The 27,469-nt window shown below is 38.9% G+C and overlaps 1 protein-coding gene across 1 annotated transcript in view; it reads left to right on the forward strand.

Moving 5' to 3' along the window:
- The window catches only part of UNC5D (unc-5 netrin receptor D), a 540,317-nt gene that overhangs the window by 291,543 nt on the left and 221,305 nt on the right, over positions 1-27,469 (forward strand). The window contains exon 2 of the mRNA XM_041751170.1: positions 14,341-14,559. Within this exon, the coding sequence (XP_041607104.1) occupies positions 14,341-14,559 (219 nt within the window). The remainder of the gene's footprint in view (positions 1-14,340; positions 14,560-27,469) is intronic.

Consider the following 27,469-nt stretch of genomic DNA (forward strand, 5'->3'; position numbering starts at 1 on the left):
CTTAACCCGTGGAAACCTTAATTTCTGGTGAAAACTAAGCCCTTGTCAACTGTTTGTCATGCCAGCATTTTTTTTTAATTTTTTTTTTTTTATTTATTTATGATAGTCAGAGAGAGAGAGAGGCAGAGACACAGGCAGAGGGAGAAGCAGGCTCCATGCACCGGGAGCCCGATGTGGGATTCGATCCTGGGTCTCCAGGATCGTGCCCTGGGCCAAAGGCAGGCGCCGAACCGCTGTGCCACCCAGGGATCCCTGCCAGCATTTTTTAAATTGGCAAATTTTTGAGAATATTTCATGATTTTTTAGAAGCATACACTTTCTCATAGTACAGTTTATTTAGTATGTGGCATCAGGAATGTATACTGGCAAATCCAGGTATCTTTAGTTTCTCTGTAATAAGAATCCAGAAGTGGAAAAACTTACGTTCAGTAACCAGTAACCACTGTTTCTGTGTTTTATCTTATTTGGAAATAATCTAGATAGTCAATGAAGTGCCATTTAACATAGCACAACTCTTACCAGTGGAAGTCAAAGAAATTTAGCTATTTTCAAGTACACATACTGTAAAACATTGTTGAAATGATTACCTAAAAACTCTCCTCCTACTTCTATTTAATAAACTTTTTTTTAGCAACCATTTTTAGATTCCTTATGGTGATTTCATGGGACATTAAAGCAGTTAGCCATCATTTGAAATTATCTATCTTGCTGACAAAGTTTGTTACAGAGATAGCATGAGTTCATTTGACTTTTAGTAAAAACAGGTAGACTATAAGTATTATACTTAATGCTGATAACTCTAAAATTAAATCAGCAAAATTAAACTAGCTTTTACCAAAACATAGGAGAGCGTGTGAACTTGATAAACATTTGAGTTCATTTCCATTGTATTTCTGAGATTTAGAAACACATAACTTGATAAGCACCTGTCTGTAAGCCAATTAAAGAGTTCTTTACAAATTAATTTTTGCAATAACCTCCAGAGGTTGAAAAATGTCATATATATATATATATATATATATATATATATATATATATGTATACATATATATATTCCATAGATAAATATAAAAAGGCTGACACAGAGACTACATAGCTTCTGTTCTAAAATTTTAGCTATAAATCAGGGGCAATACAAAACTCACTAGTTTATGAATCCTGGAGTCTCTGGCAGGTGGAACAAGATAAAGTTACCCACTTATATGGTTCTAGTTTTACCAATATTTGTAGAGAGGTCTTTTGAGATTTGTATTTGTCCTTGACAGGTGATCTTATGAAGACCATGGACCAGATTTGGGCATTTCTTTTCTTCTTTTCTTCCTTCCTTCCTTCCTTCCTTCCTTCCTTCCTTCCTTCCTTCCTTCTTTCTTTCTTTCTTTCTTCTTTTTTTTTTTTTTTTTTTTTTGTCTTAGGGTATAGAATTAGTTCCTCCTGGAGTGTTTACACTTCAAAGACATGATAAGATTTATATCTTCAAGGGACAGGTAAGAATGCAGGTTTTCTCCTTTCTTGGGGTCTGTTTGTCTTTGAGAAATCTGGGTAATTTTTTTTTCTTCAGTGCACAACAATTTTATTTCCAATGTTATGATTTATTTTTTTTTACAGTCTCTTTAAATGTCTGAAGGCAAATAGGAAACGGTGATTGGACTTGGAATTGCTCTTAGAGTTACAATTTTGTATCTCTAAAGATTCAAGTTGTAAATCAAGAATTACTCATTCTCTTTTTGTTTGTTTTTGTTTTGTTGTTGATGTACATTCCTGTAAGCTATGTTCCAAGAATTGGGTAGCCTTCTTTCACTGTAATAATTTCATTATTGTAGAGTTTGGCCCACTCAAGCATGCTATTCTGATTTTGCCTTTGTATCAGAGAGAATACTGTCTATTGATATATAAATTACAAGATTTTTGTGTTTTGGAGCTTCAGGGTTAAAAGCAGTATGTCTTTGAAAAGATAGTACAAAATGTTCAGCAAAGGCCATGGGAGGTTCTCTTGCTTTTTGAGTGCCCAATTTAACCTTCTATCAATTCACCTGAGGGGGAAAAGCCTCAACTTACGTGTCTGTTAGCCTCTGAATGTCAGCCTTCAGCCAAACCATTTCCTGGTCATGTGCCGGAGGCCCTGGAAAAATTCTGGCTATTTGTTTCTTCTGTGAGGGAGGCTTTATAGGGGAGGGAGAGTCTTGTGTGATAACCACAGTATGGGAAGAACACCAAATACATTCCCTGTAAGTTAGGCTGTGAATGGCCATTCATCTTTTTAATTACCTCTTTAAAACTGGTAGGATCTTCTAAAAGTAGGGGTAAAAGGTTTGTAATTTAGATGTGCTGTTGTTCAGGGGTCACGAATTCTTTGAGTGGAGAATATATTCATAAAAGACATTGCTTAGGAAGCCCTGAAACTTATAGAGCCTCATTAGAGAGCCCAGCATAAGAAGCTTATTGTTTATGCTTCTCCTAAATTTGCTTCCTGGCTGTCTGCATTTATATGAATAAGTTCTACATTTGGGGCCTAGAGATGAGGCTGGAGGGCTCTGTACATCTTGTAGGAATAGGAAAGCTGGAACAGGCAGCTGAGTGCTTAAACCGATTTTCTGGGGAAGGTGGAGGAGTTTGGGAGGTAAGAGAATTTGGGGAGGCAGTTGGGCCAGACCTTAAGAAGGGAAATTTATAATAATTTCTGTTAATATGGAGTGCTTATTATATGGCCTATAATAGCCTGGTCAGTTTATACTTACCTACTTTTGAATGTATACAACAGTTTCATAGTTCTGTAGAGTATTATAGTATTCTTTTTCTATATGGAAGAATTAGGAGGATACAGCAGGTTACATACCTTGCCTCAGGTCTTATAACTAATTGTAAGAGAGCCTGGATTTGAATCAAGCCTTACCTCCAAGCCCACATTTGTTCTCTTGTATCAAGCTGCCTTTTGATAAAAGATATCAGGAGGAATAGTATTTTGTGTTTCTAATACAACTTGGTATAAATCTGTTTCTGACAGTGTCTGACATCCTCCCTAAGGAGGATAAGGATATTAAGCCCCCTCAACTATACATGTTCCACCTCCCAATCAGATGACTGTCAGATCAGATCAGGACACAGCTTCTGTTGCTGGTCACTAGTGCTGTGTGGTATATTGTCAGTCTTCACTAAATACCGCATCTCAGCAGGATCAACTAAATCTGTGTGTTAGGAAAAATAACAAAGGAATTAAGGAATTTCATATGAGCATCAAAACTTCATCCTCATATCAACATCTTATGTGATTTCCAGAAGAAGGACTTTGCTGTGGAAAGAAGGTCATTTCATTAAGAAATGGAAGACAAATCTTGTTCCTTTTACTTCTCTTTATGAATCCTCCTCATAAAATGTTGATTTATTTTTTTTAAGATGTAAGTTCTTCCCTGCATAAGACCATTTTTGTCTAGAGCTAACCATTTTAGTCAAACTTCTCTTGCTTCTGGAATAGTGGAACTGATCTTTTGATTTCTGTAACTCCAAATTGGTGATGAAAGAAGGAATTAATGGATTGGAAGAAATAGCATAAAATTAGGGTGTAATTCGTGTGATTAAGCACCTGATACAGGAACAATGGAATCTATGCAATTAATTTATGTTTGTACTTATTTTTAGAGATTCTGTAGCTACATTTTAAAACTGTAAAACAAAATCAAAATGGTAAAAAATACAAATTTGTGATTTGTAGAAGGGTAAATGAAATAGTTGATAAACATGTTTTAATATTCAACTTGGCTGATAACCAAGAAGTATATGTCATTTAATATTAATTTTACCCATCAATTAGCAAATATCACCAAATATTTATTACTGGTGAGGATGAGGAAAATGATAAAGTTTTATAATGCTGGTGGCCATGTCAGTTTGCAAAGTTTTTTTAAAATAAATTTAGTTGTACATCATATGTATTTAATACATATTTGTTACAGAGAGAGTGGTCGCAGAGTTTCAACATGCTTCATTCAGCTATCTGTTAATTTAGATATTCTTGTCCTTTGCCTTCATGGAATCTACAGTCTAAAAGAAGGTACATTGGTATACATGAATAATTATATAGTTGTACAAAGTATTATGGATGGGCAAAGCAGAGTAAGGTATCCCTGAAGTTCCAGTAGGGCTTCACACTGATGTGTCAACTAAATAAAGCTTGAAAGGTGAGAACAGGCTGTAAGCTAAACTGGGAGAAATTAGTAAAGTAGGCAGAAGGAAAGCATGGCACAGACTGATCCCTGGTGAAGAGCCTTAGGCCACTGGATGAATTGGTGGTTCCTGGAGCCTCCTGGTGGTGACGTGATTAGGTGTGAAGGAGGATGAGCAAGAATGAAAATGAAGACTGGATTGGTGATAGTCATTCAGTGACTACAGTGGTAGTGACTAGGGGCAGGGTAGTGGGAATAGAGATGAAAAGCAGTTACTGAATTACACAGATATTTAGGAGACAGAGCCAGTAGGGTTTAGTGATAAATTGGATGTAGGGGCTGAGCAGGGGAAAGTAGGTGATGCCTTGCCCTGGGGAATTTGGAGAACCCCGTGACTACTACATTTAGGGAACTTAGGTCAGAGAACAGATCTGAGGAGCCAAGTAATAAGCTGTCCCTTTAGGTAAAAGAAGTTTGAGTGGGTCTATGAGCACCTGGGGGGCTTAGTTGGGTGTTAGCTCTTGGTTTTGGGTCAGGTCATGATCTCAGGGTCCTGGGATTGAGCCCCTTGTCTGGGTCTGTGCTCAGCAGGAAGTCTGCTCAAGATTCTCTCCCTCTGCTCCTCCCTCTACTTGCACGTTCTCTCTCTTTTTTTCTCTCTCTCTCTCAAATCTAGAAAAAAAAATATTTTGAGAAGTCTATAGGGACATTTATGTGAATATATCTGGAGGCAATTTCTTATACAGATTGGAATGTCTAGAGAAGGAAATGGGTTGAAGAGACACATTTGGGTCTAATCAGAGTAATAGATAAGTGGAACATTATAATAGCAATATAAAATAAAGTTTGGAAATGGTAATAGTTTTATTATTAGTAGTATTTTCTTAAAAGTAAGTTTTCTTAAATACTTAAGTAATAGTACTTTAGTACTATACTAATACTTAAAGTAATAGTATTTTCTTAAATAGTAAGAAAATGGCAAGTTCAAAGCTGACATATCTACTCTCAATCATTAAGAATCTAGTTAATGAAAAGTAATACCATGGGAAAATGAAATAACATCTCCCAAATATGCACAGAAAACCCAAATATTCAATATACATCTGATAAAGAAAGAAAAGAGAATGAAATATACTGAATTATGAATGGGAATTTGGGAATTTGGTGATAATGGATAACAATATTTTAAAGAATACACTTAATTTTTCTCTAATTTAATGTTTCATAATAAGATATAAATTGCAATAAAAAGCATCATAAAAGTTAAAGATTATATTTTTTATTGTATTCAATTTTACTAGAATGTTTGCAAGTTACAAGGTCATCATAAGAGATTTTTATAAGATTGTTTTCTGTGTAAATTTTCTCATAGATGATAACACAAGACTTGGTTATATCTTTAGTTTTTTGTATCCTGTCCAAATAAAAGCAGCATAATGGGGAAAATATTATTTGTAGATGTCAACAGAGAGATTTCAACCTAAGTTTGCTCCTTGGAGCTCTTTGATAAGTTGTTTAACCTCTGAGGGTCTGAGATAAGAGTTGGCCCAGATATTATCTAAGATGAACTCCCACTCTCTTTTGCTTGAGTCCAGATCACATACAAGAAAATGTATCAAACCAGGTTGCAGTCAAATTGGCTCATATTAAAATTTTGAGATACGCGAATTTATAGGTCACCATCTGAGTTTTTAAAAATGTGACCTGACATGCAATGGAAGTGTTTATTTCAAAGGGAATTTAGTGTTTGCTCCTTATGCTTTTGTTTCCCACCTTTTGTTTCTTCTTTTTGTCATAAAAAGATTGAAAGTCCCTGCTGTATTTGCGTGCAGAACATAAAATACGAAGCTCTTCCTGAAAGGTAATTTTCCAAGAATGAAAAATATGAGAATGGTGTTTGATTGTTTGGTTTTCTGTCATTCAGTGTTGCATTAAAACAACCATTTTTCCATAACTATGAATGGCCTCACTCTCAAAAACTGTCAGTTATAAATGAAAAGCGGTAACACTTTGAAAAGCAAAACCTTTCCCAAATCCCACTAGGTTTTCAGAAGAATTTGAACACTAGTCAGTGGTACGCATTCATACACAAATATATCCATTGTTGGGGAAAAAAATTAAGAAACAATTTCTAAGCTTCATCTTACCTCCTATTTTCAGCAAAGTATTACTCTTTTTTTTTTTACATTTTAGAATGAATAATTTTTATAAATTTTATAATCTAATCCTTTACATTTTTTTTTCCTAGGGATAGATTTGTTAGTTTTTCTGATTCATGAATTTTAACACAGTAGAAGTTAGATGCCGTGAAGTAAATTCTAGAAATTGCCATAGTTTACAGAACCTTTTATATTCCTTCTCTCAACAGAGAATTGTTTATGTATAAACATGTACACACATACATACACATATGCTATATATAGGCATATGATTATATTGTTATATTCTATTTCTAACTGTATGTATATATATATATATAACATGTTTTAAAAATATAGTGAAAGAAATACAGTGCAAATGTAAATTCTCAATAATCTCATAATACATAGAGAACCATTGAACTAAATGTGGCCTCTTATTTCAAAGTCCCTTTGGAGAACTGCTATCATGGGAATAAGGTCTCATGCTAACCCTGATTGTATATTGCATGTTGCTTCAGGATCAAGGCCTGCCATCAGAAAGAGTGTAAAATCTCTGCCTTTAGACACAGCGTCAGAAATCTATTTTGTGTATAAGTCAAGGGAGAACCAAAATGGTGGTCATTTTAAGAACAAAAAAACTTTTCCTATGGCCTTGGGAGATAATGCCACTTGTATTGGTATGATTTCAAGAATAACTCTTTCCAACATAGCAGAATAAACATAGTTTCTCCCTCATTGGAAGTATATGCAAATAGTTACTTTAAACCTGGCTTTGGGGCCCATGTTGTTAAACCAAGAATACTATCTTTCTGTAATTTGGTGGTTATTCTGTGTCTACATCTCAGAAAGCTCTTAGTCAGAGGCACGTAGAAACAGATGTTGGGGGAATACTTGGGTGGTTCAGTCAGTTAAGCATCTGCCTTCCCGTTCAGGTCATGATCCCAAAGTCCTGGAATAAGCCCCAACGCAGGCTTCCTGCTCCGTGGTGAGTGTGTTTTCCCCTCTTCCTACTCATGTTTTCTCTCTTTTCTCTCTCTCAAATAAATAAAATAAAATAAAAATATTCGAGATGTTAGGTCCAAGTAGGACCAATGATTTAGTACAAACGTCAAAGTAAACTATTTCAAATGTGAGTTCTAATGAAATATATTTGGGGCACATACCATGACTCAGGTTGGAATGCCTTCTCCATTTGTTCTCTGTTCAAGTCTTCAAGTCCTGTGTCCAAACTGTGCTGAAATGTTATCTTCCCTGTGGTGTTGTCCATGAACCCTTCCAAGGAAAGTCAGGTTCTCTCTCTCTCTCTCTCTCCCTCCCCCCTGCCCCCTCTCCATAGTGCTCCTATGACATTTTGTGTATACTTCTAATATACTGTTTGCCTGTTTATTGTTGTTCTGTAATTTTTTGTCTCTAATTTAGTGTATGAGCTCCTTGAATAAATTAACTATGTCTCAGTTAACTTTGAATCTCCAATACAGAGAACACTGACTAATCTTAGTAGGCATGCACACATACGTCAGTTTAAAAAATGAATATATTAAGTTAAGTTGTGATAATTTGGGGAATAGTGAATGTGCTTTTATAAGCTCTCCTGAAATCCAAAGTTTCTTGTTTGAGGAACAAAGAATGGTCCTTCATATTTCTTTGACTGTGTAGGAAGTGTTGTTTACCATCTTGTACTCTGAAAAATTTAAGATCTGCTCAATGGAATAATATCCTAGGCTGACAATACAGAAGATCGACAAAGGTGAGGTGAACTATGCAAATACAGTGATATATAAAACATTTCCATTTTTATTAAAGGTTGGAAAGAAGGTAGAATAGTTTGAGTTTAAAAAAAGAAAACTCTTATTGAGGCCTAGGGAAAGAGTCTGTGTTTCATAGATTGCATTAAATATTTGGTATGTAAAATTCTGGCTCTTGTTCTGCATTCAGTGGTACAATGCATCCCCTGTCTAATTAAATAACCATATGGAGACAAGCCACATTTCTGTAAACAAAAGCAAAGAACCTAGCTCTATTGTATTGTCTTAGATTATGTAACTTGGTTTCCCTCGTATGGCTTTCTGCTCTGATTTGTATATTGCTGTGGCCCAATATGCTCACAGACATCGAGTGGAATTTAAAGAGCTATTTCTAAGGTGCCTTGCTTCATTTAAACACTGCAGTGAGAGGAGCTCTGGAATACTGTGAAATCTCCTATGGTTAATAACTGCTTGCCTATTAAAGGCAATGGTTTTGGGATCTAGCCAACAGGAAATCCATTGTGTATTATCATACTGCATTGCAGGACAGCCATGTGCCTGGTTTATGGTATAAGCAGTTGCTATGTGTTTATTGAATAAATAAATGCTTCACAGCATGTTTTCATGGGTTTTGACCTAACGAAATTATACTAACATATATATGGGTAGAAAATAGCAAAAACATGTTACAAGCAACAGTTCATATCATGAGGGCTCTGGGCTGAACATAAGAGTCATAATCACAAAATTAAAATACAAATATTAGGATAATAAGCTTGGGAATGGAAGTCATAGAGATCATAATTATAAATATCTTTGTTTTGTTTGCTGTTTATCTAGGCACTGGTGTTGGTGGTGGTAGTGGTGGCACATTGTATTTATGTGACATTTGGAGAATACTGTGTATTTTTTCCATACTTTATCTTACTTTAATGTCATAAACCACAAACTAATAAATTTTAATCGCTCATTGTTTTTAATGAGAAAATTGGAACCTTGTAGTTAAGTTACTCATAGAAGTTCACAGAGGTAACCTAGAGTTTAAGTCAGATTATTTGTTTCTAAAGTTCTTCTCTTTTACCAGATACAGTCTTTATGGCAGGATTATTGGTTGGACATTGAAACAAATACAGATATTTTGTACCAGTGAGAATACAGCATACTTTGGAGATAGAAAAGGGGAAAAAAATGAAGAAGAAATGTGTTTCAAAGTACTCTTGGGAAAAAAAAAGTATGAATATAATTTAGAATTTCGTAAAGCCTGTTAAAGTTCAACTTTATTGATACTCTAACCCTGTGCAATGCCAGCATACTTTGTGGTAGCCCAGGGTGTATGAATCCCAGTTTGGAATGACTCTGGCCTCCACTGTGCCCAATCCTGTTACAGATTTAATAGATCAATGTGTAGAATAGTGGCAGTGTTGTATGGTTAAACATGATAACATGGCATTGCCCTGGCCCCAGTCTCTTTCTTGCTGAGGTTCACTGTCTCCTGTAATAATCCTTGTTATTTTCTGAAATATTTATTTAGTCATTTTGAGAGAGAGAGAATGATTGTGTGTCCACACACACAGAGGGGAGGGCAGAGGGAGAGGGAGAGAAGCTTAAGCAGACTCCCCACTCACCATGGAGTCCAACATGGGGCTCAATCTCATGACCCTGAGATCATGACTTGAGCTGAAATCAAGAGTCAGACGCTTAATTAACTACACCACTCAGGCACCCCTACTCCATGTTATTTTAATTGGAGTTTCAGTAGTTAGTTTCATCCCTAAGCAAGAATATTTGTTTCCAAACGAAATAATGAAAAAGCTTTCTCATTACTCTCAAACACTTATTCTTCAACTTCTTTGTTTTCTGACTTGAGTGAGGATACCTAGTCATTTGATCATAATTAGTTGAATACCTGCTGTGCTGTTCTCTCAAAAATATTTTTTTCTCAAGACCTTGTCTAGAATATGTCCATAATACACCCTTTCTGACCTTTCTAGTCTGCTAACAGGATAACTGTGTGAATGATCTTTAAGATGAATATTACACTTAACGTAGGCTCTCAGGTACTACATGGATAATAAACAATTTTATAACTTCTTTGGTTTTATGAACTGCATGCTACTGCCATAAGACGCTCACTAAATTATCATGCCAGACTTCTAAGGGTCCATTCATCTGAACTAAAATTAAATTGTGAGGTGATTGGAGTCTGAGACCTGTGTTCAAATTCTGGGCGCCATTGACCAACCATATAACCTTAGACAAGGCACACTAACTGAAGCATTTCCTCAGTTGCAAAACAGGATAGTTACAGTGCCTCCCACAGAGAGTAGGTATGAAGCTTAAGTGACCTAATCCACATAGAAGTTGCATCACCATATTCTGAATCATTCAGTACATGGCAGCTCTTAGTTTTACTCCCTGCTCTCCTAGTTTCCATGCTTTTTTAGATGTCCAAAATTCTGTAGCACTGAGAACATTGGAATTTAATAAAGTGAAGCTTGGAGCTCTGGTTTTGCTTAAGAAGAAAGATCTACTTGTATCAGTGAGGAATATCTTCCGTAAAACAACAGAAAAATCTGACTGTTAGTAGTTTAAATAAGTAAAGATTTAAAAAAAAATTATCTGGAGGTGGATGCCCCATGGAGTTATTTCAGCCTCTACACTGTCTGCTCCTCTGAGATTTTTCCTCTTGATCTTCCCTAGTTAAGGCAGGAACAAGAAGGAGAAGGGACAGGAACCTACTACCCCTGTTTCTTTTATCAGGAAAATAAAAGCTTCCTCAGAGATTTCTGCTTAGGAATCATTTGCCAGGGGTTGTCATGTGACCTTTCCTACCTGCAAAGAAGTAAACTGAGTCCATGCCTTCTGCAGCCTCTACTGTAAAAGCAGACATGGGAAAAGGCAATTGACCGGTCGCATAGTCACCAGTGCTCGTCACACTGGGTTTAAAACTTTTCTTTGAATTAGAAAGCAGTGGCCTGTGTATTGAGATTATAGGTTCCTTTACCCTGAAGCCCACAAGTGTTCATGCAGGCTTCCATAAAACCTTTTTTTAAGGTAAGTTGCCACCCCCTCCCACCTCCTCCAAAGAGCAGTATCCATTGGCAACTTCTAAGCCCCTGAAAAGTACCCACATCACTTCTTTTCTTTCTGCCACATTCCTTTTGCTTAAATGGAGGCAGGTGACTCTGGGCCTTGCTGGTTAAGGGAGGGATATTTTCCTGGAGGTCTGCCTGCCGGGAGATCCCAGCCTTCTTGTCGCACAGAAGCCATCTGGAGAGCTGGGCATTACTGTAGTACAAATTTGTACTGTAGTACAAATTTGATCCTGAGCCCAGTGAGGAACGTAGGGGAGAGGAAGTGGGCCTAGGGGAGGGTGTTAGTAAACACCACTCCCAACATTTCACTATACAAAGCAAAAAACCTGGGCACCTGGGTAGCTCAGTGGTTGAGTGTCTGCCTTTGGCTCAGGTCATGATCCGGGGATCCTGGGATCAGTCCTGCATCGGGCTCCTTGCAAGGAGCCTGCTTTTCCCTCTGCCTGTGTCTCTGCCTCTCTGTGTGTCTCTCATGAATAAATAAATAAAAACTTAAAAACGGAAAAACAAAAAAAAAAGCAAATAAAGAAAATCATTTATTTAATTTCATTGTTGGAAGGATACAAATAAATGGTGATATGTATGCAAATATACCTATGATCTCACCTTCCAACTGCCACCCTTGATAAATTGACATTTTCCTTTGTTCCTTCTTTCATGGATCCTGGCCCTTTCCCTAGACATACATGACTTTGACATGGCTTCAGTAATAATTACGATGTAATGTTACAATTTGCCTTTGCCCCCCGCCCCGAACATTAAGATTGATTGATTCTTAATGGAGGTCCTTGAGATAGCAGGACACTTACCTACATACTTTTCTATTCTACTCTCCTGTTTTGTTTCAGGTGAAAGCTAAACTTCTTACTTTGTTTAAAGGGTATTTATTAAAATGGCAGGATGGTAGCTTAATTGCTTTTAGATCTCTGTTTTGTGAATTGGATGGTTTAAACTTGATTAATGATGTAGTGCCTTTGACAGTTTATTTATTCTGAATAAAGTGGCCTTACTGTTTATTTAGAATTTGTTGTTTATGATTCACCCTGCCTCATTTTAGTAGTTACTTTGGACATTCGTGCATTGTTACTAGTTAAGCAAAAGGCATCATCCAAAATGTATGCCTGGGGCTGTTCATTCAGGCTGTCACCATAAGGTTTGGGTATTCTTTATCAAGTGACCCTTTTCTGCAGCAATGAATTACTTTGGACAGAACTCAAGCCCGTGATGAGAGTGTGAGCTGTTTGGTGTCCATATAAAATCTTTTAATACCTTTGTCATTTCCTCTAATGCATGGATTTGCAAAAGCCTGAGGGGACTTAGTATTTATTGAAGATGGAAATTGGCATGAGCAGTCAGTAACAAAATGAATTAATATATGATCTATTTTATGAAGTCCATTGTCAATGTAATTTAAAACATTAAAAAAAACACACAATAAACCTCTCAGATACTGTCCTGAAACCCTTCTTATGCCATATGGCATATACACAATTTATTTTGAGTGACTGTATTGTACTTTTATGACATAAATTGTTTCTTCTCTTGCTCTTTAGGGCATTTGCTTTAGGATGAATTTTTGGTACTTCCAGTAACTTACACACGATCTGGCTTTTCTATTACAAATGCATTTTAAAGCTTACAGTATCTTAAACTCTTTGCTGTGTGAGGTTTTATCCTTCCTTACATTGATGTATTTAGTGGGAAAAAATAGTTTGGAGATTCAGACTCTTGTTTTATGTAATTCATTGCGGTGGTACAAGTGGTGCTTGTGTGTTTCCCCTGACAAGGCATGTTTTTCATAACTCACTGTCTTTCATTTCCTTCCTTACACAAAAATAGAATTATAGGCTGTTATACCTTTTATGCCCTAGTCCCTCTCTTTCTATTTGCATTGGAGAATGCCCCAAGTCTTAAAATATTACCCCCTACTACTGTGACTTGTTTACCTTGGACGGTGCTTCCTTGATGCATGTTGTGGACCTAAGTGTGAATCATAAGAGGCTCTTGTTCCAAACTGTGCTGAAGGCGCACAGAGAGGGGCCAGTCTACATCACAGGATGCACCCTGTCACCGAGGCTTGCCCCTGCTCCTGATGAACTGGGTTGTTCATCCAGTGCCCTAGCTGGGTCCCTTTCCCCAGCTTTCTCCTGGAGACTGGTTTGCTTTGCATGTGAATAACCCTTTCCAGGGCATTTGTTGATCTCCCTATGAAATTCTTGTCCTCTTTGTTCTTTCTTTGGAGTGGCCATGGAAGACATACCTGTTGCTCCTGGGCACTTCCACCATACTGGCACTTCCCATTCAGATCTTGCTCCCCGTGACTTTGTGGTAGTTTCCCAGGACTTAAGTCCTTGCTTAGTGTAGTGAAGAGGTAGTGAAGTCTTGGCTTCTGCCTTTCCCTTTTTATTTTGCTTCTCTCTACTCATCAACTCCCTAAATTTAGGGGAGAATCGTGGCCATTTTTTTTTATCTTTGAAGATACATAATTATAGGTCCAAAAGTAAAAAGCTCATGGCTATTTTAGTGGTTCATTTCAGTTTGTAGCCTTGAAAGAGATTCACAGTATATTGAGGGGAGGGTTGGGGGCAGAGAATATAGCCATGGTCAAGTGGAACGAATGTGCATTCCTTTTAAAAGGTTCAGTAAGTTGGTGAGGTTTTGGAGAAAACTGTTGAATACCAGCCAATCTCCAGTTTCATAGGTAGAGAAGGCAGACAATTTGGGATTTTTTTCACATGTCTTAAGACTGGAGATCCTCCGACAACATTGGCATTATCCATGCTCATTTATGGGAGAACAAAAGCTATTTCCACCATTATTTCAAAGTTTGGAGGCAGCTCGGAGGCCTTCATTGGACACCTTGAGGTAAACCACTCGCCAGATGGAATTGAAGCTTCAGCTTCTCATCCACCAGATGTTGTCTCTGTTTTTTCAGCAAAGACTTGCAGACTCAGAACTGCAATTTTGAGGAAATTTCCTATTCATTATTTTCCCTTGTCTGGTGACCCTGAAGTGGTGTCCAGCTCAAGGCACCATATTATACTAGTTTAGTCCTCCAGAAGAGAATTCATGTGCACAGGCCTTCACAAGTGTGCTGTATTGATATGATGCAGTGTTTTCCAGCACAGATTCCTAAAGCCCACATCCTGACACATGTACTATTGATATAGGCAGCATGCTAATGGCCTCTTCGATTTTGCAGGAACTGACAATGGCGAAGTCCTACCTGAGTCCATCCCCTCAGCTCCTGGGACCCTGCCTCATTTCATAGAAGAGCCAGACGATGCTTACATCATCAAGAGCAACCCCATTGCACTGAGGTGCAAAGCAAGGCCGGCCATGCAGATATTCTTCAAATGCAATGGCGAGTGGGTCCATCAAAATGAACATGTCTCTGAGGAGAGCCTGGATGAGAGTTCAGGTAAGAATGTGAAGCAATTCTTAGATCCTCACATGGTGGCTCCTTAGATCCTCATGTTGTCTCTGGCTGAGAAAAGCTATGGGGGCCACCCACCAGTGCTTTATTTGAATAAGGTCCTATTGACATCATCCAGGAATACAAGGTGCTTAAATGACTCCACAGCAACTTTGCTAGTTGACTCTAGGAGAGTAAAGGGGCATTTTTATTTCCCTCCTCTATATAACTTTAGCACCCAATTTTGTATGGAAGCTAATCTTCTCACTGGAAATAAGATCTACCAGTCATTGCTTTCATATTCTCAGTTCTAAATATTTTGGAAGGCAGATCTTTCACCAAACACCTTTTTTTCAGCAGCATAATTTCAGTTTCTTTAAACTTTCCTCCTAGATCTTATTCTTATAACATGATTCTCCATGGTTGAGGGTTTCTGAATCTTCTTTAGGTTCTTTTGATTTACTGTGTGATGACAGAGCCCAAATTTGAGTGCTAAAATGAATGGTATCTCCAGTATGAAAGAATTTAGGGGCTGTCTTTATTAATTTGGCTAACTTGGCCTATGGGGATGATGAGAATAATGATCATACTGGCTAGTGTTTATTGAGCACTTACTATGTACCAGGTCTTATCTAAGCATTTGACAGACCTTTTCTTACTGTCTTTCCAACAGCCCTCTGGGATAAATCATACTGTCATTACCTTCTTTCTTATAGATAAGGAAACTGAGACTCAGAGACACTAAGTAAACTACAAGTTTGTGCTGAATCTGAAAGCAAGATTATTTGACTTCAAACTTGCAAAATTTAAGGGTGCCTGGGTGGTTAAGTATTTGACTTTTGATTTCAGCTCAGGTCATGATCTCAGGCTCTTGAATTGAGCCCCATGCTCAGTGCTTCCTCCTCCCCCTGCTTGTGCATGCTTGCTTACTTGCTCTCCCTAAAATAAATAATACGTCTTAAAAAACTTGCGATATTTGTAACTTGTTAAATTTTAGTGTGTAACAGAAACAGTATATGCTTTTGAACTTTGGCTCCTCAGACCACCTGAAAATTTAGCCTCACCCTAAAACAAATCTGTTCTCACTATAGATTTTTGCTCTTACTTTCCCAACTCACTCTCTAGATAACAGATTTTGAATAAGTCAGAAAGCCTGAGTATAATTAGGGGTTTCAAGTCAGCTTAATGTATTAACTCTATACCACTGCTACTCAATGCGAAAGGCCTTATATAGTGTCCAAAGAATGCGAATGCGAAGACACAGTGATCTCTGGGACTTTACACCTACTGATATGGAGAAGTCCAATATACCCATAGATGTACTTATCCTATGGAGCATTAAAAAAAGAAAAAAAAGCTTATGACCAATTAGGATTATCAGAAAAGGCGTGGAAGCAATAGCATTTGTTTTTTTGTTTTTTTTTAAGGTTTTATTTACTTATTCATAGAGACACAGAGAGAGGGAGAGAGGAGGGCAGAAGCAGGCTATATGCAGGGAGTCCGATGTGGGACTCGATCCCGGGTCTCCAAGGATCACACCCCGGGCTGCAGGTGGCACTAAACCGCTGCGCCACTGGGGCTGCCCAAGAGATGGCATTTGAAAGGAATATTGATGATTCCTTAATTCAAAGTAAGTGAGTGAATTAATTTATTAATTCTATACTAAATAGGAGAGAGAGAGACAGAGAGAGAGATCTGTGGCCTGGAGGTCAACATTAGCAATGAAGGAAAGCTTAGTGGGTGGCTCAGTGGTTGACCATCTGCCTTCAGCTCAGGTTGTGATCCCAGGGTCCTGGGATCGAGCTCCGCATCAGGCCCTGCACAGGGAGCCTACTTCTCCCTCTGCTTTTGTCTCTGCTTCTCTCTGTGTGTGTCTCTCATGAATAAATAAATAAAATCTTTTAAAAAGAAAGTAAGGAGTCTGATTTGGTTGAAATAGAAAATGGATGTGGAAACTGGCCAATTTAGTTCAATCAAGGTCTTAAAAGGCCTCACTTATAAGTGAGCAGTTCCTTACTTAATTTCACAAATATGGGCAGGGTGGGATTGATTATATTGACATGGGAATGCAGTGGCTGGAGCTCTGCTTTTAAGATGGAATCTGGCACAGGTGTTTAAAATGGTAAGAAGAAACAAGAATGGATGAGTTAGGAGACTTGGATATTTCAATTGAGTTGAAAGAAAAGTCTGGCCTCCAGAGTGGTAGCCACAGAAATAAGAACTAGATTTCTGGTGTGAGAAGCACTTTAACCAATCAGACTTATTAGCTGGTGCAATGAATGAATGAAGAAGATGGAGGAATAACAGTCTCAACAGAAGCAGAAGGGGAGGATGCTATTGATGTAAATATATTAGCAAGGAGAGAAGGCTGAGATCTTTGGACAAGCTGAATTTGAAATATTTGTGGGATATAATGAAGAGATGTAGATATGGAGCTTATAGAGTTCAGAGATAGAAGAGTCAATTTGGTCATCATCAAGAAAGGATGAAACCATGGAGACAAACGAGTTGTCAAGATAGAATGGGCAACCTAAAAAGAGAATGGATCCAGAATGCTACTTCCTTGGGAGTCAGTAGGGGGAATATCACCAGCCAACAAAGAAGCATGCAGGGTGAGAGAGTATGCTCTGCTCCAAAGCAAAAAGTGAAACTTTTTCCAAAAGATCTTCAGGTGATGCTGTTACTGCCTGGGAATCAATAAAGAAGGCAAAGAACTAAACATATATAAACAGTGCTAAGCATCATACAGTTCTGAACTCATCTGGGATTGCATAACTTCAAAAGGTAGAAAAACACCTGAAACCTTATCACAATTCCCTCTTGCAATTTGGACCTGGTATAAAGAAGGAAAAATAAAAGTGCCTATTTTAGAGATGTTGTTCTGCAGACCAAAAGCATACTTATAATCCTGCAATTTAAATGTGAGAACTGGAAGGGACCTTAGTAATAATCTAACAGCCCTATTTTATGCAATAAAAATCTTAAATTCCAAGAGCTACAACTAGTTTATGGCATAGCTATTTCTAGATCTCCTGGGGCACCTGGCTGGCTCAGTCAGTAGAGTGTGCAACTCTTGATCTTGGGGTTGTGAGTTTGAGCCCCAAATTGGATGTAGAGATTACTTAAAAATAAAATCTTAGAAAAATAGAACTCAGGTCTCCTGCTTTCTACTTCAGATATAGTCCGTCCAGACTATAAGCCACATTTACATACAGTTTCCTGTTCTCCTGTGTAGTCAGAATATTGACAAATTCCCTTACTGACATGAAGATGGGTTTCAGCACATGGCTTCTCATTTTCATCATGTGCCTGTATTTCTGCTTCCCAAGTGTATAATCCCATAGTTATTCCATTGGGATTTCTCTATCCCTCAGCACTTTGTGAAGGCCATCTTTGTGAAGGCTAATCCTTTATTCTAAGTCATGTGTCAGGTGATGTTAGGCAAGAATTTATACCAACTGAAAACAGACATTTCTAGGATTGCAGGTATAATGTCCTTCTTAAAGGATTTGGCATAATCAAGGCAAAAGTGGAAGACAAATCAAATCTTGGTGTCAGCAAAGTTTCTTCTTTTATGCTCCCAGGATTGAGATCTTAAATATTTCTTGCATTGAGATAGACTGAGTCACAGAGTAGCCCCATTTACCTTGGTGGGAAAACTTCAAAGGAGGTCTTTGAAATCTGGGAAAGAACAACAAAGGGAATAGCATTTGCCATGTGAGCAAAAGCCTGTAGAACAATGGGAGACTATGAAAGGCTTATATGTCTTATATTCAATTAGTCCAGCTGGAAAGGACTCAAGTTCCAGAGGCTCAGTGAGGCTCTGTGTTTTATTGTCAGATGTTTCTGGCCTAGATTTTGTCCCGTAACGAACTCAAAATAGCAGAATCCCATTGGGTAAACTCCAAATGAAAGCTAGAAAGAACATTGAAAAATGGCCAGGCATTTTTTTATACCACTCCTAGAAAATCCTATATCCATTCTCATCGAAGGACCTCTCGATAAGTATTGCAATCCAATTTAACACTGCACCCTCTTGTAATTTTGCAATGTTCTGTTTTGCTATTGCTTCCCCCTTTTAATTCCTCTAGCATTGCTAGGCAACTCTATGTCTTGGAGATAGCAGCGCTGATTACATTCTCTGTTTCCATGTAAAAGTTGCCCCTCTCCACTTGAAAAAAAAAAAAAAAGGAAAAAGAAAAAAGACCAATAGAAGTCACAAATTTCAAAGGAACTGGGAAGAATAAGGATTCATAAATGACAAAACCTGAAGAGATTATATACCAATTTTTTGTTGAGAAAGAATTTAAATTTTAGCAGCTACCTCTTTGAAAAGAATTTAATAAGCACAACCTTTTCTTCCAAGTCATTTTGATTGAATCAATAGGAAAAAAAATGTTTCGCCCTAAACAGTTTTCTTCTGTACTTAATGAAAATCACTGTCTACTGCACACTGCAATTATGTTTCCTAAGGTCTGTATTAATAGAGAAATAGTGGAAAGTGGAGCAAGATGAGTGGAGATGGTGTATGCCAAACCAATACATCAGTGCAATTAAGGTTGGAAACAAAATGGCCTTCAGTATTGAAAAATAGATGCATTACTTCCCTTGGGGTCTTCAATACTGAGCTTGAGCACAGGCCTTGACTACCTTTACAGACTTAATGGCTTTTGATTGGGTTTGCAAAGTAACTCCTGCCAGTCCAGTAGGAGCAAAGGATGCCAAGAAGCCAAAGACAGTAAGACCACATTTGAGCAGAGGTAGAGAATTGCCCGTGTTTTTTTGAGAAGTTGGTAGTAACTCCTTATATATCTTTGGCCAACACAATCTCGATGTCAGCCCTCCAAGAGAATTTTGATATTATTTTTGCTTAACATTTTCTTCCTTCAAAGTACTAATGGGAAATGTATAAGACTTGGGAGTGTTTGGAGTAGACACAGAATCCTTTTTATTTTCCAAATTGGAAGCAATAAGTCTTTGCAGTTGTTAAAGGCTGCAAACTGCCTTTGGTCTTTCTGGTAATTTGGCCCCGTCATCTAAGAGTTCAAATAAGAAGAAAAAGGATTGTGTGTTTTCACGCAATTTAGCTTGGAAAACCCAGAGCTAGAGTTCTTTCCTGCAAAAGGCACAATTTATTTGACATGAGTTACTGTGTTTGCACAGACATGGCTATACCTCTTAGTAATGTACACTTTCGGTTCTGTGCACAAGCCAACGGGTCCTCTTTCATTTGTTCTGCCTCATTTCATTTGGAAATATGGGAACTCTTCTTCCTGGGGTTTTTCCTCTGTTAACATCTGGAGTGGAGAGGTAATCCCAACTCGTGAATCGCGCCCCTGAGAAAACAGGCAGAGTGCTCAGTACCGGAGAAATTAAGAGATTTAATATAACAGGAAGGCACACACACGCACACACACACACACACACACACACACACAGAGGGGAAAAAAAAAAACAAGAACGAGCAAAACCCATCCTTGGCAATTAAGATAAAGTAGCCTGTGGGAAGCTTGAGTTATCAATAAGCTAAACCGCTTTTTTTATTGTTCAATAAAAACAGGAGTTCCCTTAACAACGCTCCATGGCTCTTATCTTACTCTACCTTGGAGATATTGAACTCTAATGAGTGAAATAATGTATATTCCAATGCGTTATGGGAAAAGTTTCAACTCTGGTAAACTAATATTTTTCTTCTTAAAGAATATCATTTCAAGGCTTTCAATTGTGTGTGATTTCCTTTTTAAACAACTGGAGTCCCTCTCTGGGGATAAAAGGTTAATGGATTGTGTTGAGAAAAGGGAGAAGAGTAGAAATAAAAATGTATTAAATCTTTAAAGTTTGTATCTAAGAACTTTGCTGTGCTAGTGATGGGGATTTGAATATAGTTTCTTCCAGAAAACCATTAATTTGAAGTTACCTTCAATGACTCACAAATCACCAAGGTACATTTGGGAAACATATTTTAGTCCACATAACACAGAAATGATCAATCTCTCAGGTGTTCCATTGACAGTCTGTGGGTTTAAAACTTACTTTCAAAGAAATGTTCTTCCATCCCACCCCAGATTTCATCTTGTTCATCAGTCTGCTACTCAGAGAGGACTGACCTATTCTTAAAAGGTTTCCAGGAAAATATTATGAATCTTTCCATAAACTTGTGACAGAGTATGAAGACTTTGTTTCTCGTGTCCAGTTTAATCCTAGCTACAAAAAATTGGAGACCATTTATATTCACTCCAGCCTTAGCGGAGATAGATAGCTGCTCACCGTTTCTGTAATTTTTAATAACCCCTCCTGATAGGCACCAGCGATCTGTTGTGAACACTAAATTCTTTACCAGTGCTTTTGGACTTTTTCCATTTTTTCTATTCATACAACACTCAGAAGTATTGTTGTTTGAAGTAGGAGTTAGAGGAATCTCAAAGAAACCTTGAAGACAGTGTGGTGATAAAGAGCATAGGTTATCAGTGTTAGATGGTACTGTTTGAAATCTGACTCTCCCTTTATAGACTGTTTCAGGTACACATGTGACCTGGCTTCTTTCTACCTCAGTTTTACCAAGTGTAAAATAGCCATGATTGTATCTGTCACTTGAAACTGCTATTGAGGATTACTCATCTGAGGGCCTGGTGTAGAGCAAGTGGTCAATCAAGGTTAGCCTTCAAAAGGATAAATCTAAAATTGCTTATTATTATTATTTTTAATGGAGCATGTGGCTATTGATTACTCTTCAAAAACAAATAGAAAATTACAAAATTGTATACTTCCAAAAAGACAAAAGAGCTGATATTATTAATAGCCAAGTATTGGTCTTGCTTAGAAGAACTTGCTACTGGCTTGTGATTCTTTTCTTCAAGTTTTATGTTATTCTCCAAGCCAATGGTAGCATTGTGGGTGGTAGAAGTCATATGATATACCCTAACCTCACAGCAGATAATTTGGGTGAGTGCAGGATGGGGAAGTCGCTGACTTGGCTGGCAAGGTTGGAAATCATGACTGTTGCCCACATAGCTGTGAATCTGATGTCTGAGTAAGTCATTCACAGGGTTCTGTCCTTTATGTAACCCTACTGTGTCTACTCCTGGCTCTTGAGTTTCCTTCTCTCTGCTATCAGACAACAATATCAAGTTAATTTGCTTTCCTCTGCCAGACACCTCTGTGCTGATTAATTCTAATCTCTGGTGTGGAGGAAATTGGAGAGCTTGAGTGTATTCTTAGTTTCTGTACTTAACACTGAACTTGTGGTGCTTCTGAGGAATACGTGGAGTGGTTATTATCTAGGGGAAACTAAAGAGTATTCATTAGGCATCGTGCACATTCAAAGGATTATTATTTTTTTTTGGTCAAAATACATTTTAATCTTGTTGCTAGGATGAAGTGGCAAAAGACATTTAGCCCTAATTAAGCATCTGCCAGTAAAATGAAATATGGTTCTACCTTTTAATTATCTACATTTAACTTACTATTTTCAATAGCATTTTGGCCTGAAGATATCCAAGGTCCCCAAAGAAATGGAGGCACACTTCCGTGAATGGTCCCCTAATATCTCAGACTTTTAAAACTTCAAATATATGTCCAATTTGGGTTGGACATATATTTGAACCTTATTTTAGGGGGCACCTGAGTGGCTCAGCATTTGAGCATCTGCCTTTGGTTCAGGTAGTGATCCCAGAGTACTGGGATTGAGTCCCACATTGGGCTCCTCACGGAGCCTGCTTCTCCCTCTGCAGATGACTCTCTCTCTCTCTCTCTCTCTCTCTCTCTCATGAGTAAATAAATACAATCTTTGATTTAGATGTCATTCTGACCAGGTAAGGGGAAGAGGCTTCAAGTCTCTGATGGAATGGCAGCCACCCCCAGAAGCTTTTGTTGCCATGGGGAGGTGGGAAGCTATTCCCATGGGTCCTGTAGCCCTCTGCACTCCTGCCAGGGCAGTTTTCATGCCTTATTGTTGGGGCAGGTTGAGAGGTCTCCCCTCCAACCTAAAAGCTCCTCCAGGGCAAGAATCTGGATCATCTACTTTGTCACCATATCCTCAGCCCCTGGCATAGTGGCAGGCACATATGATGCACTTGGTTATTGTTTTCAAATAACATACATTGCAGATCATGTGACATCTTTGATATATTTCCTATGAGGTGGGACCCGGGGCAAGATGAGAACAGAAACAATACTAATGTGGTGTTAGTATGAAATAGGACATTGCTAAAGGTAAAAGGCTATACACAATGGTATAATGATCAGTAATGATAATAATAATGTTATTCAAAAATGGGGGAGCTTCTCATTGTTGAAGCCTGTCTTCTAGGCTCTAGCCCCAGACTAGGAAGAGGCACATGACAAACATTCCCTTCTAGAAATGGTGGACTCCTTTCCTCCAGCAGAATGGCTTGTTTTCTGTCTTCTCAGGAGACTGTGGAGTATAGAGGGACTCAGAGCCAAATGCAGGCATCAGAGGGGACCAAAACACTGTGACAGATGATGGTTCCTTAGAGAAGGCTCTTGAATATGAGATGGTGCTTTTCAGGAAAAGTTTGATTTTCCTCTTTTCCTCTTTCAAAGAATTGAGGAAGGTCCTTTGCTACTCGTAAAGCTATGTTGGAAATAGTTCTTCGGAACTTTGTCTTTGGAAAGCAATATCCTCATTCTCTTGGTTAATCCCCAATCTTGGAACATTCCAGTGTGGAGCATGAAACACGGGGTTGGTCAAACACTGAGCTAAACTGGGCTGGGAAAGGGGCACTGAGCCTTGGATGACAAAACAGTTCACCAAAACCTAGTTTGCTGGTGTATGACTTCTGTGTGGTTTTGGGATAGGAATGATGTCTCCAAGGGAGAAAGATGGATCCTTAACCTGCCATCTTGAATCTAGTTATCCAGTCTAGTAAGCCAAGCATCTGGCCACAAAGAACCTCCAAATGATTGAAGGACAGGAGGCTGTGAGGGGTGGCAAGCATGGGAGAGCTGTGTCAAATCCCTCCCCAAGTGCCCATCAGCAGGTATATCTGTGAGCAGGTTGGCAACAGTGACCACGGCAGGATGCTGCCGATGGGCTTTGCAGAAGTGTGATAATGAGCAGTAGATAAAAGACGTGGACAGCTGTTAGACACTGGGCTACAGTTGGCATGGTACTGAATGTTCTATTCTATATTTCCTACAGAACAAGTTAAGACTACGGCTAGAGCCCTTTTATTAAAAGTTGGCCAGGAATAAATGATTTTCCTCCTTTTTCTCTCAACATTTCTTCCCCGCTGTCTTTTGTATTTCTCTTCTTGGAACACTAAAGCATCTACCTTCAATTAGTTGGAAAACTCTGTAACTTTTAGTCTCCCAACAGGATTAGACCTGCTAAGAGTAACTAGTGTTTTCTATCTGATAAATAAGGGGATTACAGCAATAACTGCTGTCAGCATTTTTCTCATTTAAACAAATAAAGCTGACAAATGATGAAGTTCTGTGCTGCTCTGTTATGTTTAGTACATGCAGAGCAATTATTCATCTGCTGGCAACATTAGTCTCCATACAACTCAACCATCCAACAGCGCAGAAAGCTTATTAGCATATCAGTCCCATAGTCATAGTTTTATATCTTGTAAGCCTCTAGTCCATCACAAAGGCTGATGGTTATAATTTACACACTAATTTAAAGGGCTGGACTCTTCCCGTGCTTATTAGTTCACGAGTTACTGGGTACAGTGCGACCCTTACTTAAGAGAGAGTCATCTTCTGTTTGCCAGGATTTGTGCTCCTCAGTAGCATTTCCTGTGAACAGGTTCCCTGGAGAGATGTGGAAGTGGATAGCCATCTTGTTGGCACTGTTGGATGAACCTCAGTGGAGGGGAGTGGGTGGAGATTCCCTTAAATAGAGCTGCTCCTCGTGGGTGTTTGGCACGCATGCACTTAATATATGTGTATGTGGTGTATATATCAGTAGGCAGAGTTATAAGGGGGACTTTGGAGAGAATATACCATTTAAATATTTTGTATTCAATGGAATTATTTCTTGTTATGGTAGAGATAAGTAAAATAGGTACAAGGTATTCATGGTTTTCCAAGAGTTCTCCTAGAGAGAATGTGTGACAAGACTGAAGACTTGTGGATAGAAGAAGGCCTAATACAGACTGATAGTGATTTTGAGGGAGTGTGTGGGGGGGTGATGTCTCTTGTGGCCTTTCAAAGAAGCCTGCCATCCTGATTCTACCTGCAGGAAAAACTCACTGTGCTTAGAAATAGTGGGTTTCCACTATTCATTTGGCTTCTCCAGTCCCCTGGGAAAGCCTCTGTGAAAGACGTGTAACTGAGTCATCCTAGCATTGAAATTGTGACTTCAACATCGTGCTGTCATCTGCAGTTTGTCTAGAGGAGGGGGTAAGATCACCTTCATGGTGACTGTCCATGGTCCACAGTTAACGCTTCCCAAAACAAATACGCAGCTGCCTATGTGCCCACAAGTTTAGTTTCTGTATTTGATGCTCTGACGTTGTGGCTCTTGCTGACACTGCTGTCCTGCCAGAGGGCTGGCTAATTCACAGAGAAAGGGAATCTGTCTGTGAGAGTGCCTTTCATATGCAGATCAATCAATCCAGAGCCCATCCCCCTAGCCACTTATTTTATTAAGCTCTTAGACTCCAGGGCAATATTTTCCTATCCTCACCTCAGGACCGAGTACCTGACAACTAGGGACAGCCATTATGTCCCACTGAAATGATTCAAACCAGTCCATTCTAAACCTGTTTACCCTGCCTCTTCCCAAGGAAACCACAGTAAAGGCTCTTGCCCTCATTTTCCTGTGCCCCTCTGCCTGCTAGCATTCCCCCAGGTAGCCCTGCATTGGGTGCTGTGCCTGTTGTTTCTAGGGATTTCTGAGCTTAAATCTTCTTTCTGGACAATTGTTTCCATTTGTTTTGTGTGGTCTTACCGTACCTCAGTAAAACAAACCCTGGGTGCCCTTAAAAAACCATGGTGCCTAGATGAAATCTTAGCAAGTTTTGATGTTTGGATATGGAAACTTCCTGTTTAATAAGCATCCAAATAGTCCTGAACCATTTTGAGGTGATGTTTGTCTTCATTTCCAACCTAGAGGAAGCTGATAATGTAGATGTTCTAGTAAGATGGAGAAAGAATAAATAGAATAGAATAGCCCTCCCCCAGCTTGAACATATTTCTAGATTTTAAAAAACGTATTTATTGGAAAAAGAGCATGTGAGCACAAGCAGGAGGAGGGGCATACAGACAAGACAAGCAGACCTCTCAAGCTTATAATTGAATGCTTCTCTGAGAGACCCCTGATTCCTAAATAGTGGGCATATTTCTGTCTCAGTAGGTCCCTTCACCCTGTGACAGAGGATGCATTGATTTGGGGTTCTCTCTCTTCCCTTCCACTATTCAAAGTAAATCATCATTTGCCTCAAATCAAAGAGAAAACTATAACAAAAGCCCCCTGCTCTGCAGCCCAGTTCCTTATTTTTGTTTATTTCAACATATTTTTGAATCCCCAGCATGCGTGGCTATACTCCCCATTCCCCGTCTGCTTTTGTCCTAACCATTCTGTTTTGTTTGATTGCTTAATTTTTATTCTCCTGTCTCTTTGACCTGCCAACCCCACCTCCTCCTCACCCCTGTCTTCCCACTCACACTTTATATTTCCTTAAGTGCAAAGATGAAAACACCACCATCCATAAAAACCCCTCTCAGGCTTCTTTTCTGTTCGGTGTAGGACACAGCTTTTGGGACTCTTACATCTCTTCCAGGGAAACAAAGTGTAATTTCCTTCCACGAACAGGGAAACGTAGGTTATCAGCTGTCATCAAAGTGATTTTCTATATGTGGTCCCTCCTAAAAATTGAGAAAGTGTGACTCCAGTTGTGCATGGTGATTTCTGTGGTCATAAAACTCTCTCTCAGGGACACCTGGGTGGCTCAGCGGTTAAGCGTCTGCCTTTGACTCAGGTCATGATCCTGGGGTCCTGGGATCGAGTCCCACATTGGGATCCCTGCATAGAGCCTGCTTCTCCCTATGCCTATGTCTCTGCCTCTCTATGTTTCTCATGAATAAATAAATAAGATATTAAAAAAAACTTTTTCATCACATACTATCGATAACATGTTAAGGATTGGTTAGGAGGGACTGTCTCCCAGCTTTGACCAATCCTGCACCTCTGTTCTTTTCATCCTATCAGCACCCAAGACAGAATCACATTCCACCCTCTCCATCAAAAGCCCCAGGGCTCTTTTGATTACACTGATGGCTCTATCCCATGAATTCCTTTTGAATTTGAAGACAAACGCATAATTATGCATTTAATTTTTCTTTAAATGGCCCCTGTGTTAGGCTTATTTCCATAATTAAGTATAAGCACCTAAAATACAGAGACAGAATTTTAATTTTCGAGAGGGACCTGTACGTGGGGCTGGTTTTGCTCTAAGACCCCAGATCTTCCATTATCAGGCTGTGTAACTGTGGACAGGTGAATTAGTCTCTCCGAGACAGTGCTTTGGTCTGCGTGGTGGGGATGCAATAGTTTCTACTGCATCAGTGTGTTGAGAAAATGTAGTGAGTGAGTAGGCTAAAGGCTGATCATGATGCTAGGTACGTAAGGGGAATTCAATAGGCATGGCCTCTTTTTCTCCTCCTCTGCCTAGCTCAGAGCAAGGCTCAGCCCAGAACAAGGCCCAGCCCAGAGCAAGGCCCAGCCTCAGCATGTTTGCTGGACGGAGAGAGCAGGCTGACTGTCAGAGCTGCTGTCTGGCTCATGATGATTGAACTGATAGAGCTAGTGAGGAGTGTCCTCTTTTATCCTTGGCACCCTGTGCAAGGTGACTATTCTTCCCAAGGAAAGGAAGGCTGATAGTCCTTGGTCAAAGGTTTGGAAGAAACTCACACTCCCCTGTAAGAAATAACATATTTTCTAACTATT

The sequence above is a fragment of the Vulpes lagopus genome, chromosome 4 (assembly GCF_018345385.1).
Source record: "Vulpes lagopus strain Blue_001 chromosome 4, ASM1834538v1, whole genome shotgun sequence".
NCBI lineage: Eukaryota > Metazoa > Chordata > Mammalia > Carnivora > Canidae > Vulpes > Vulpes lagopus.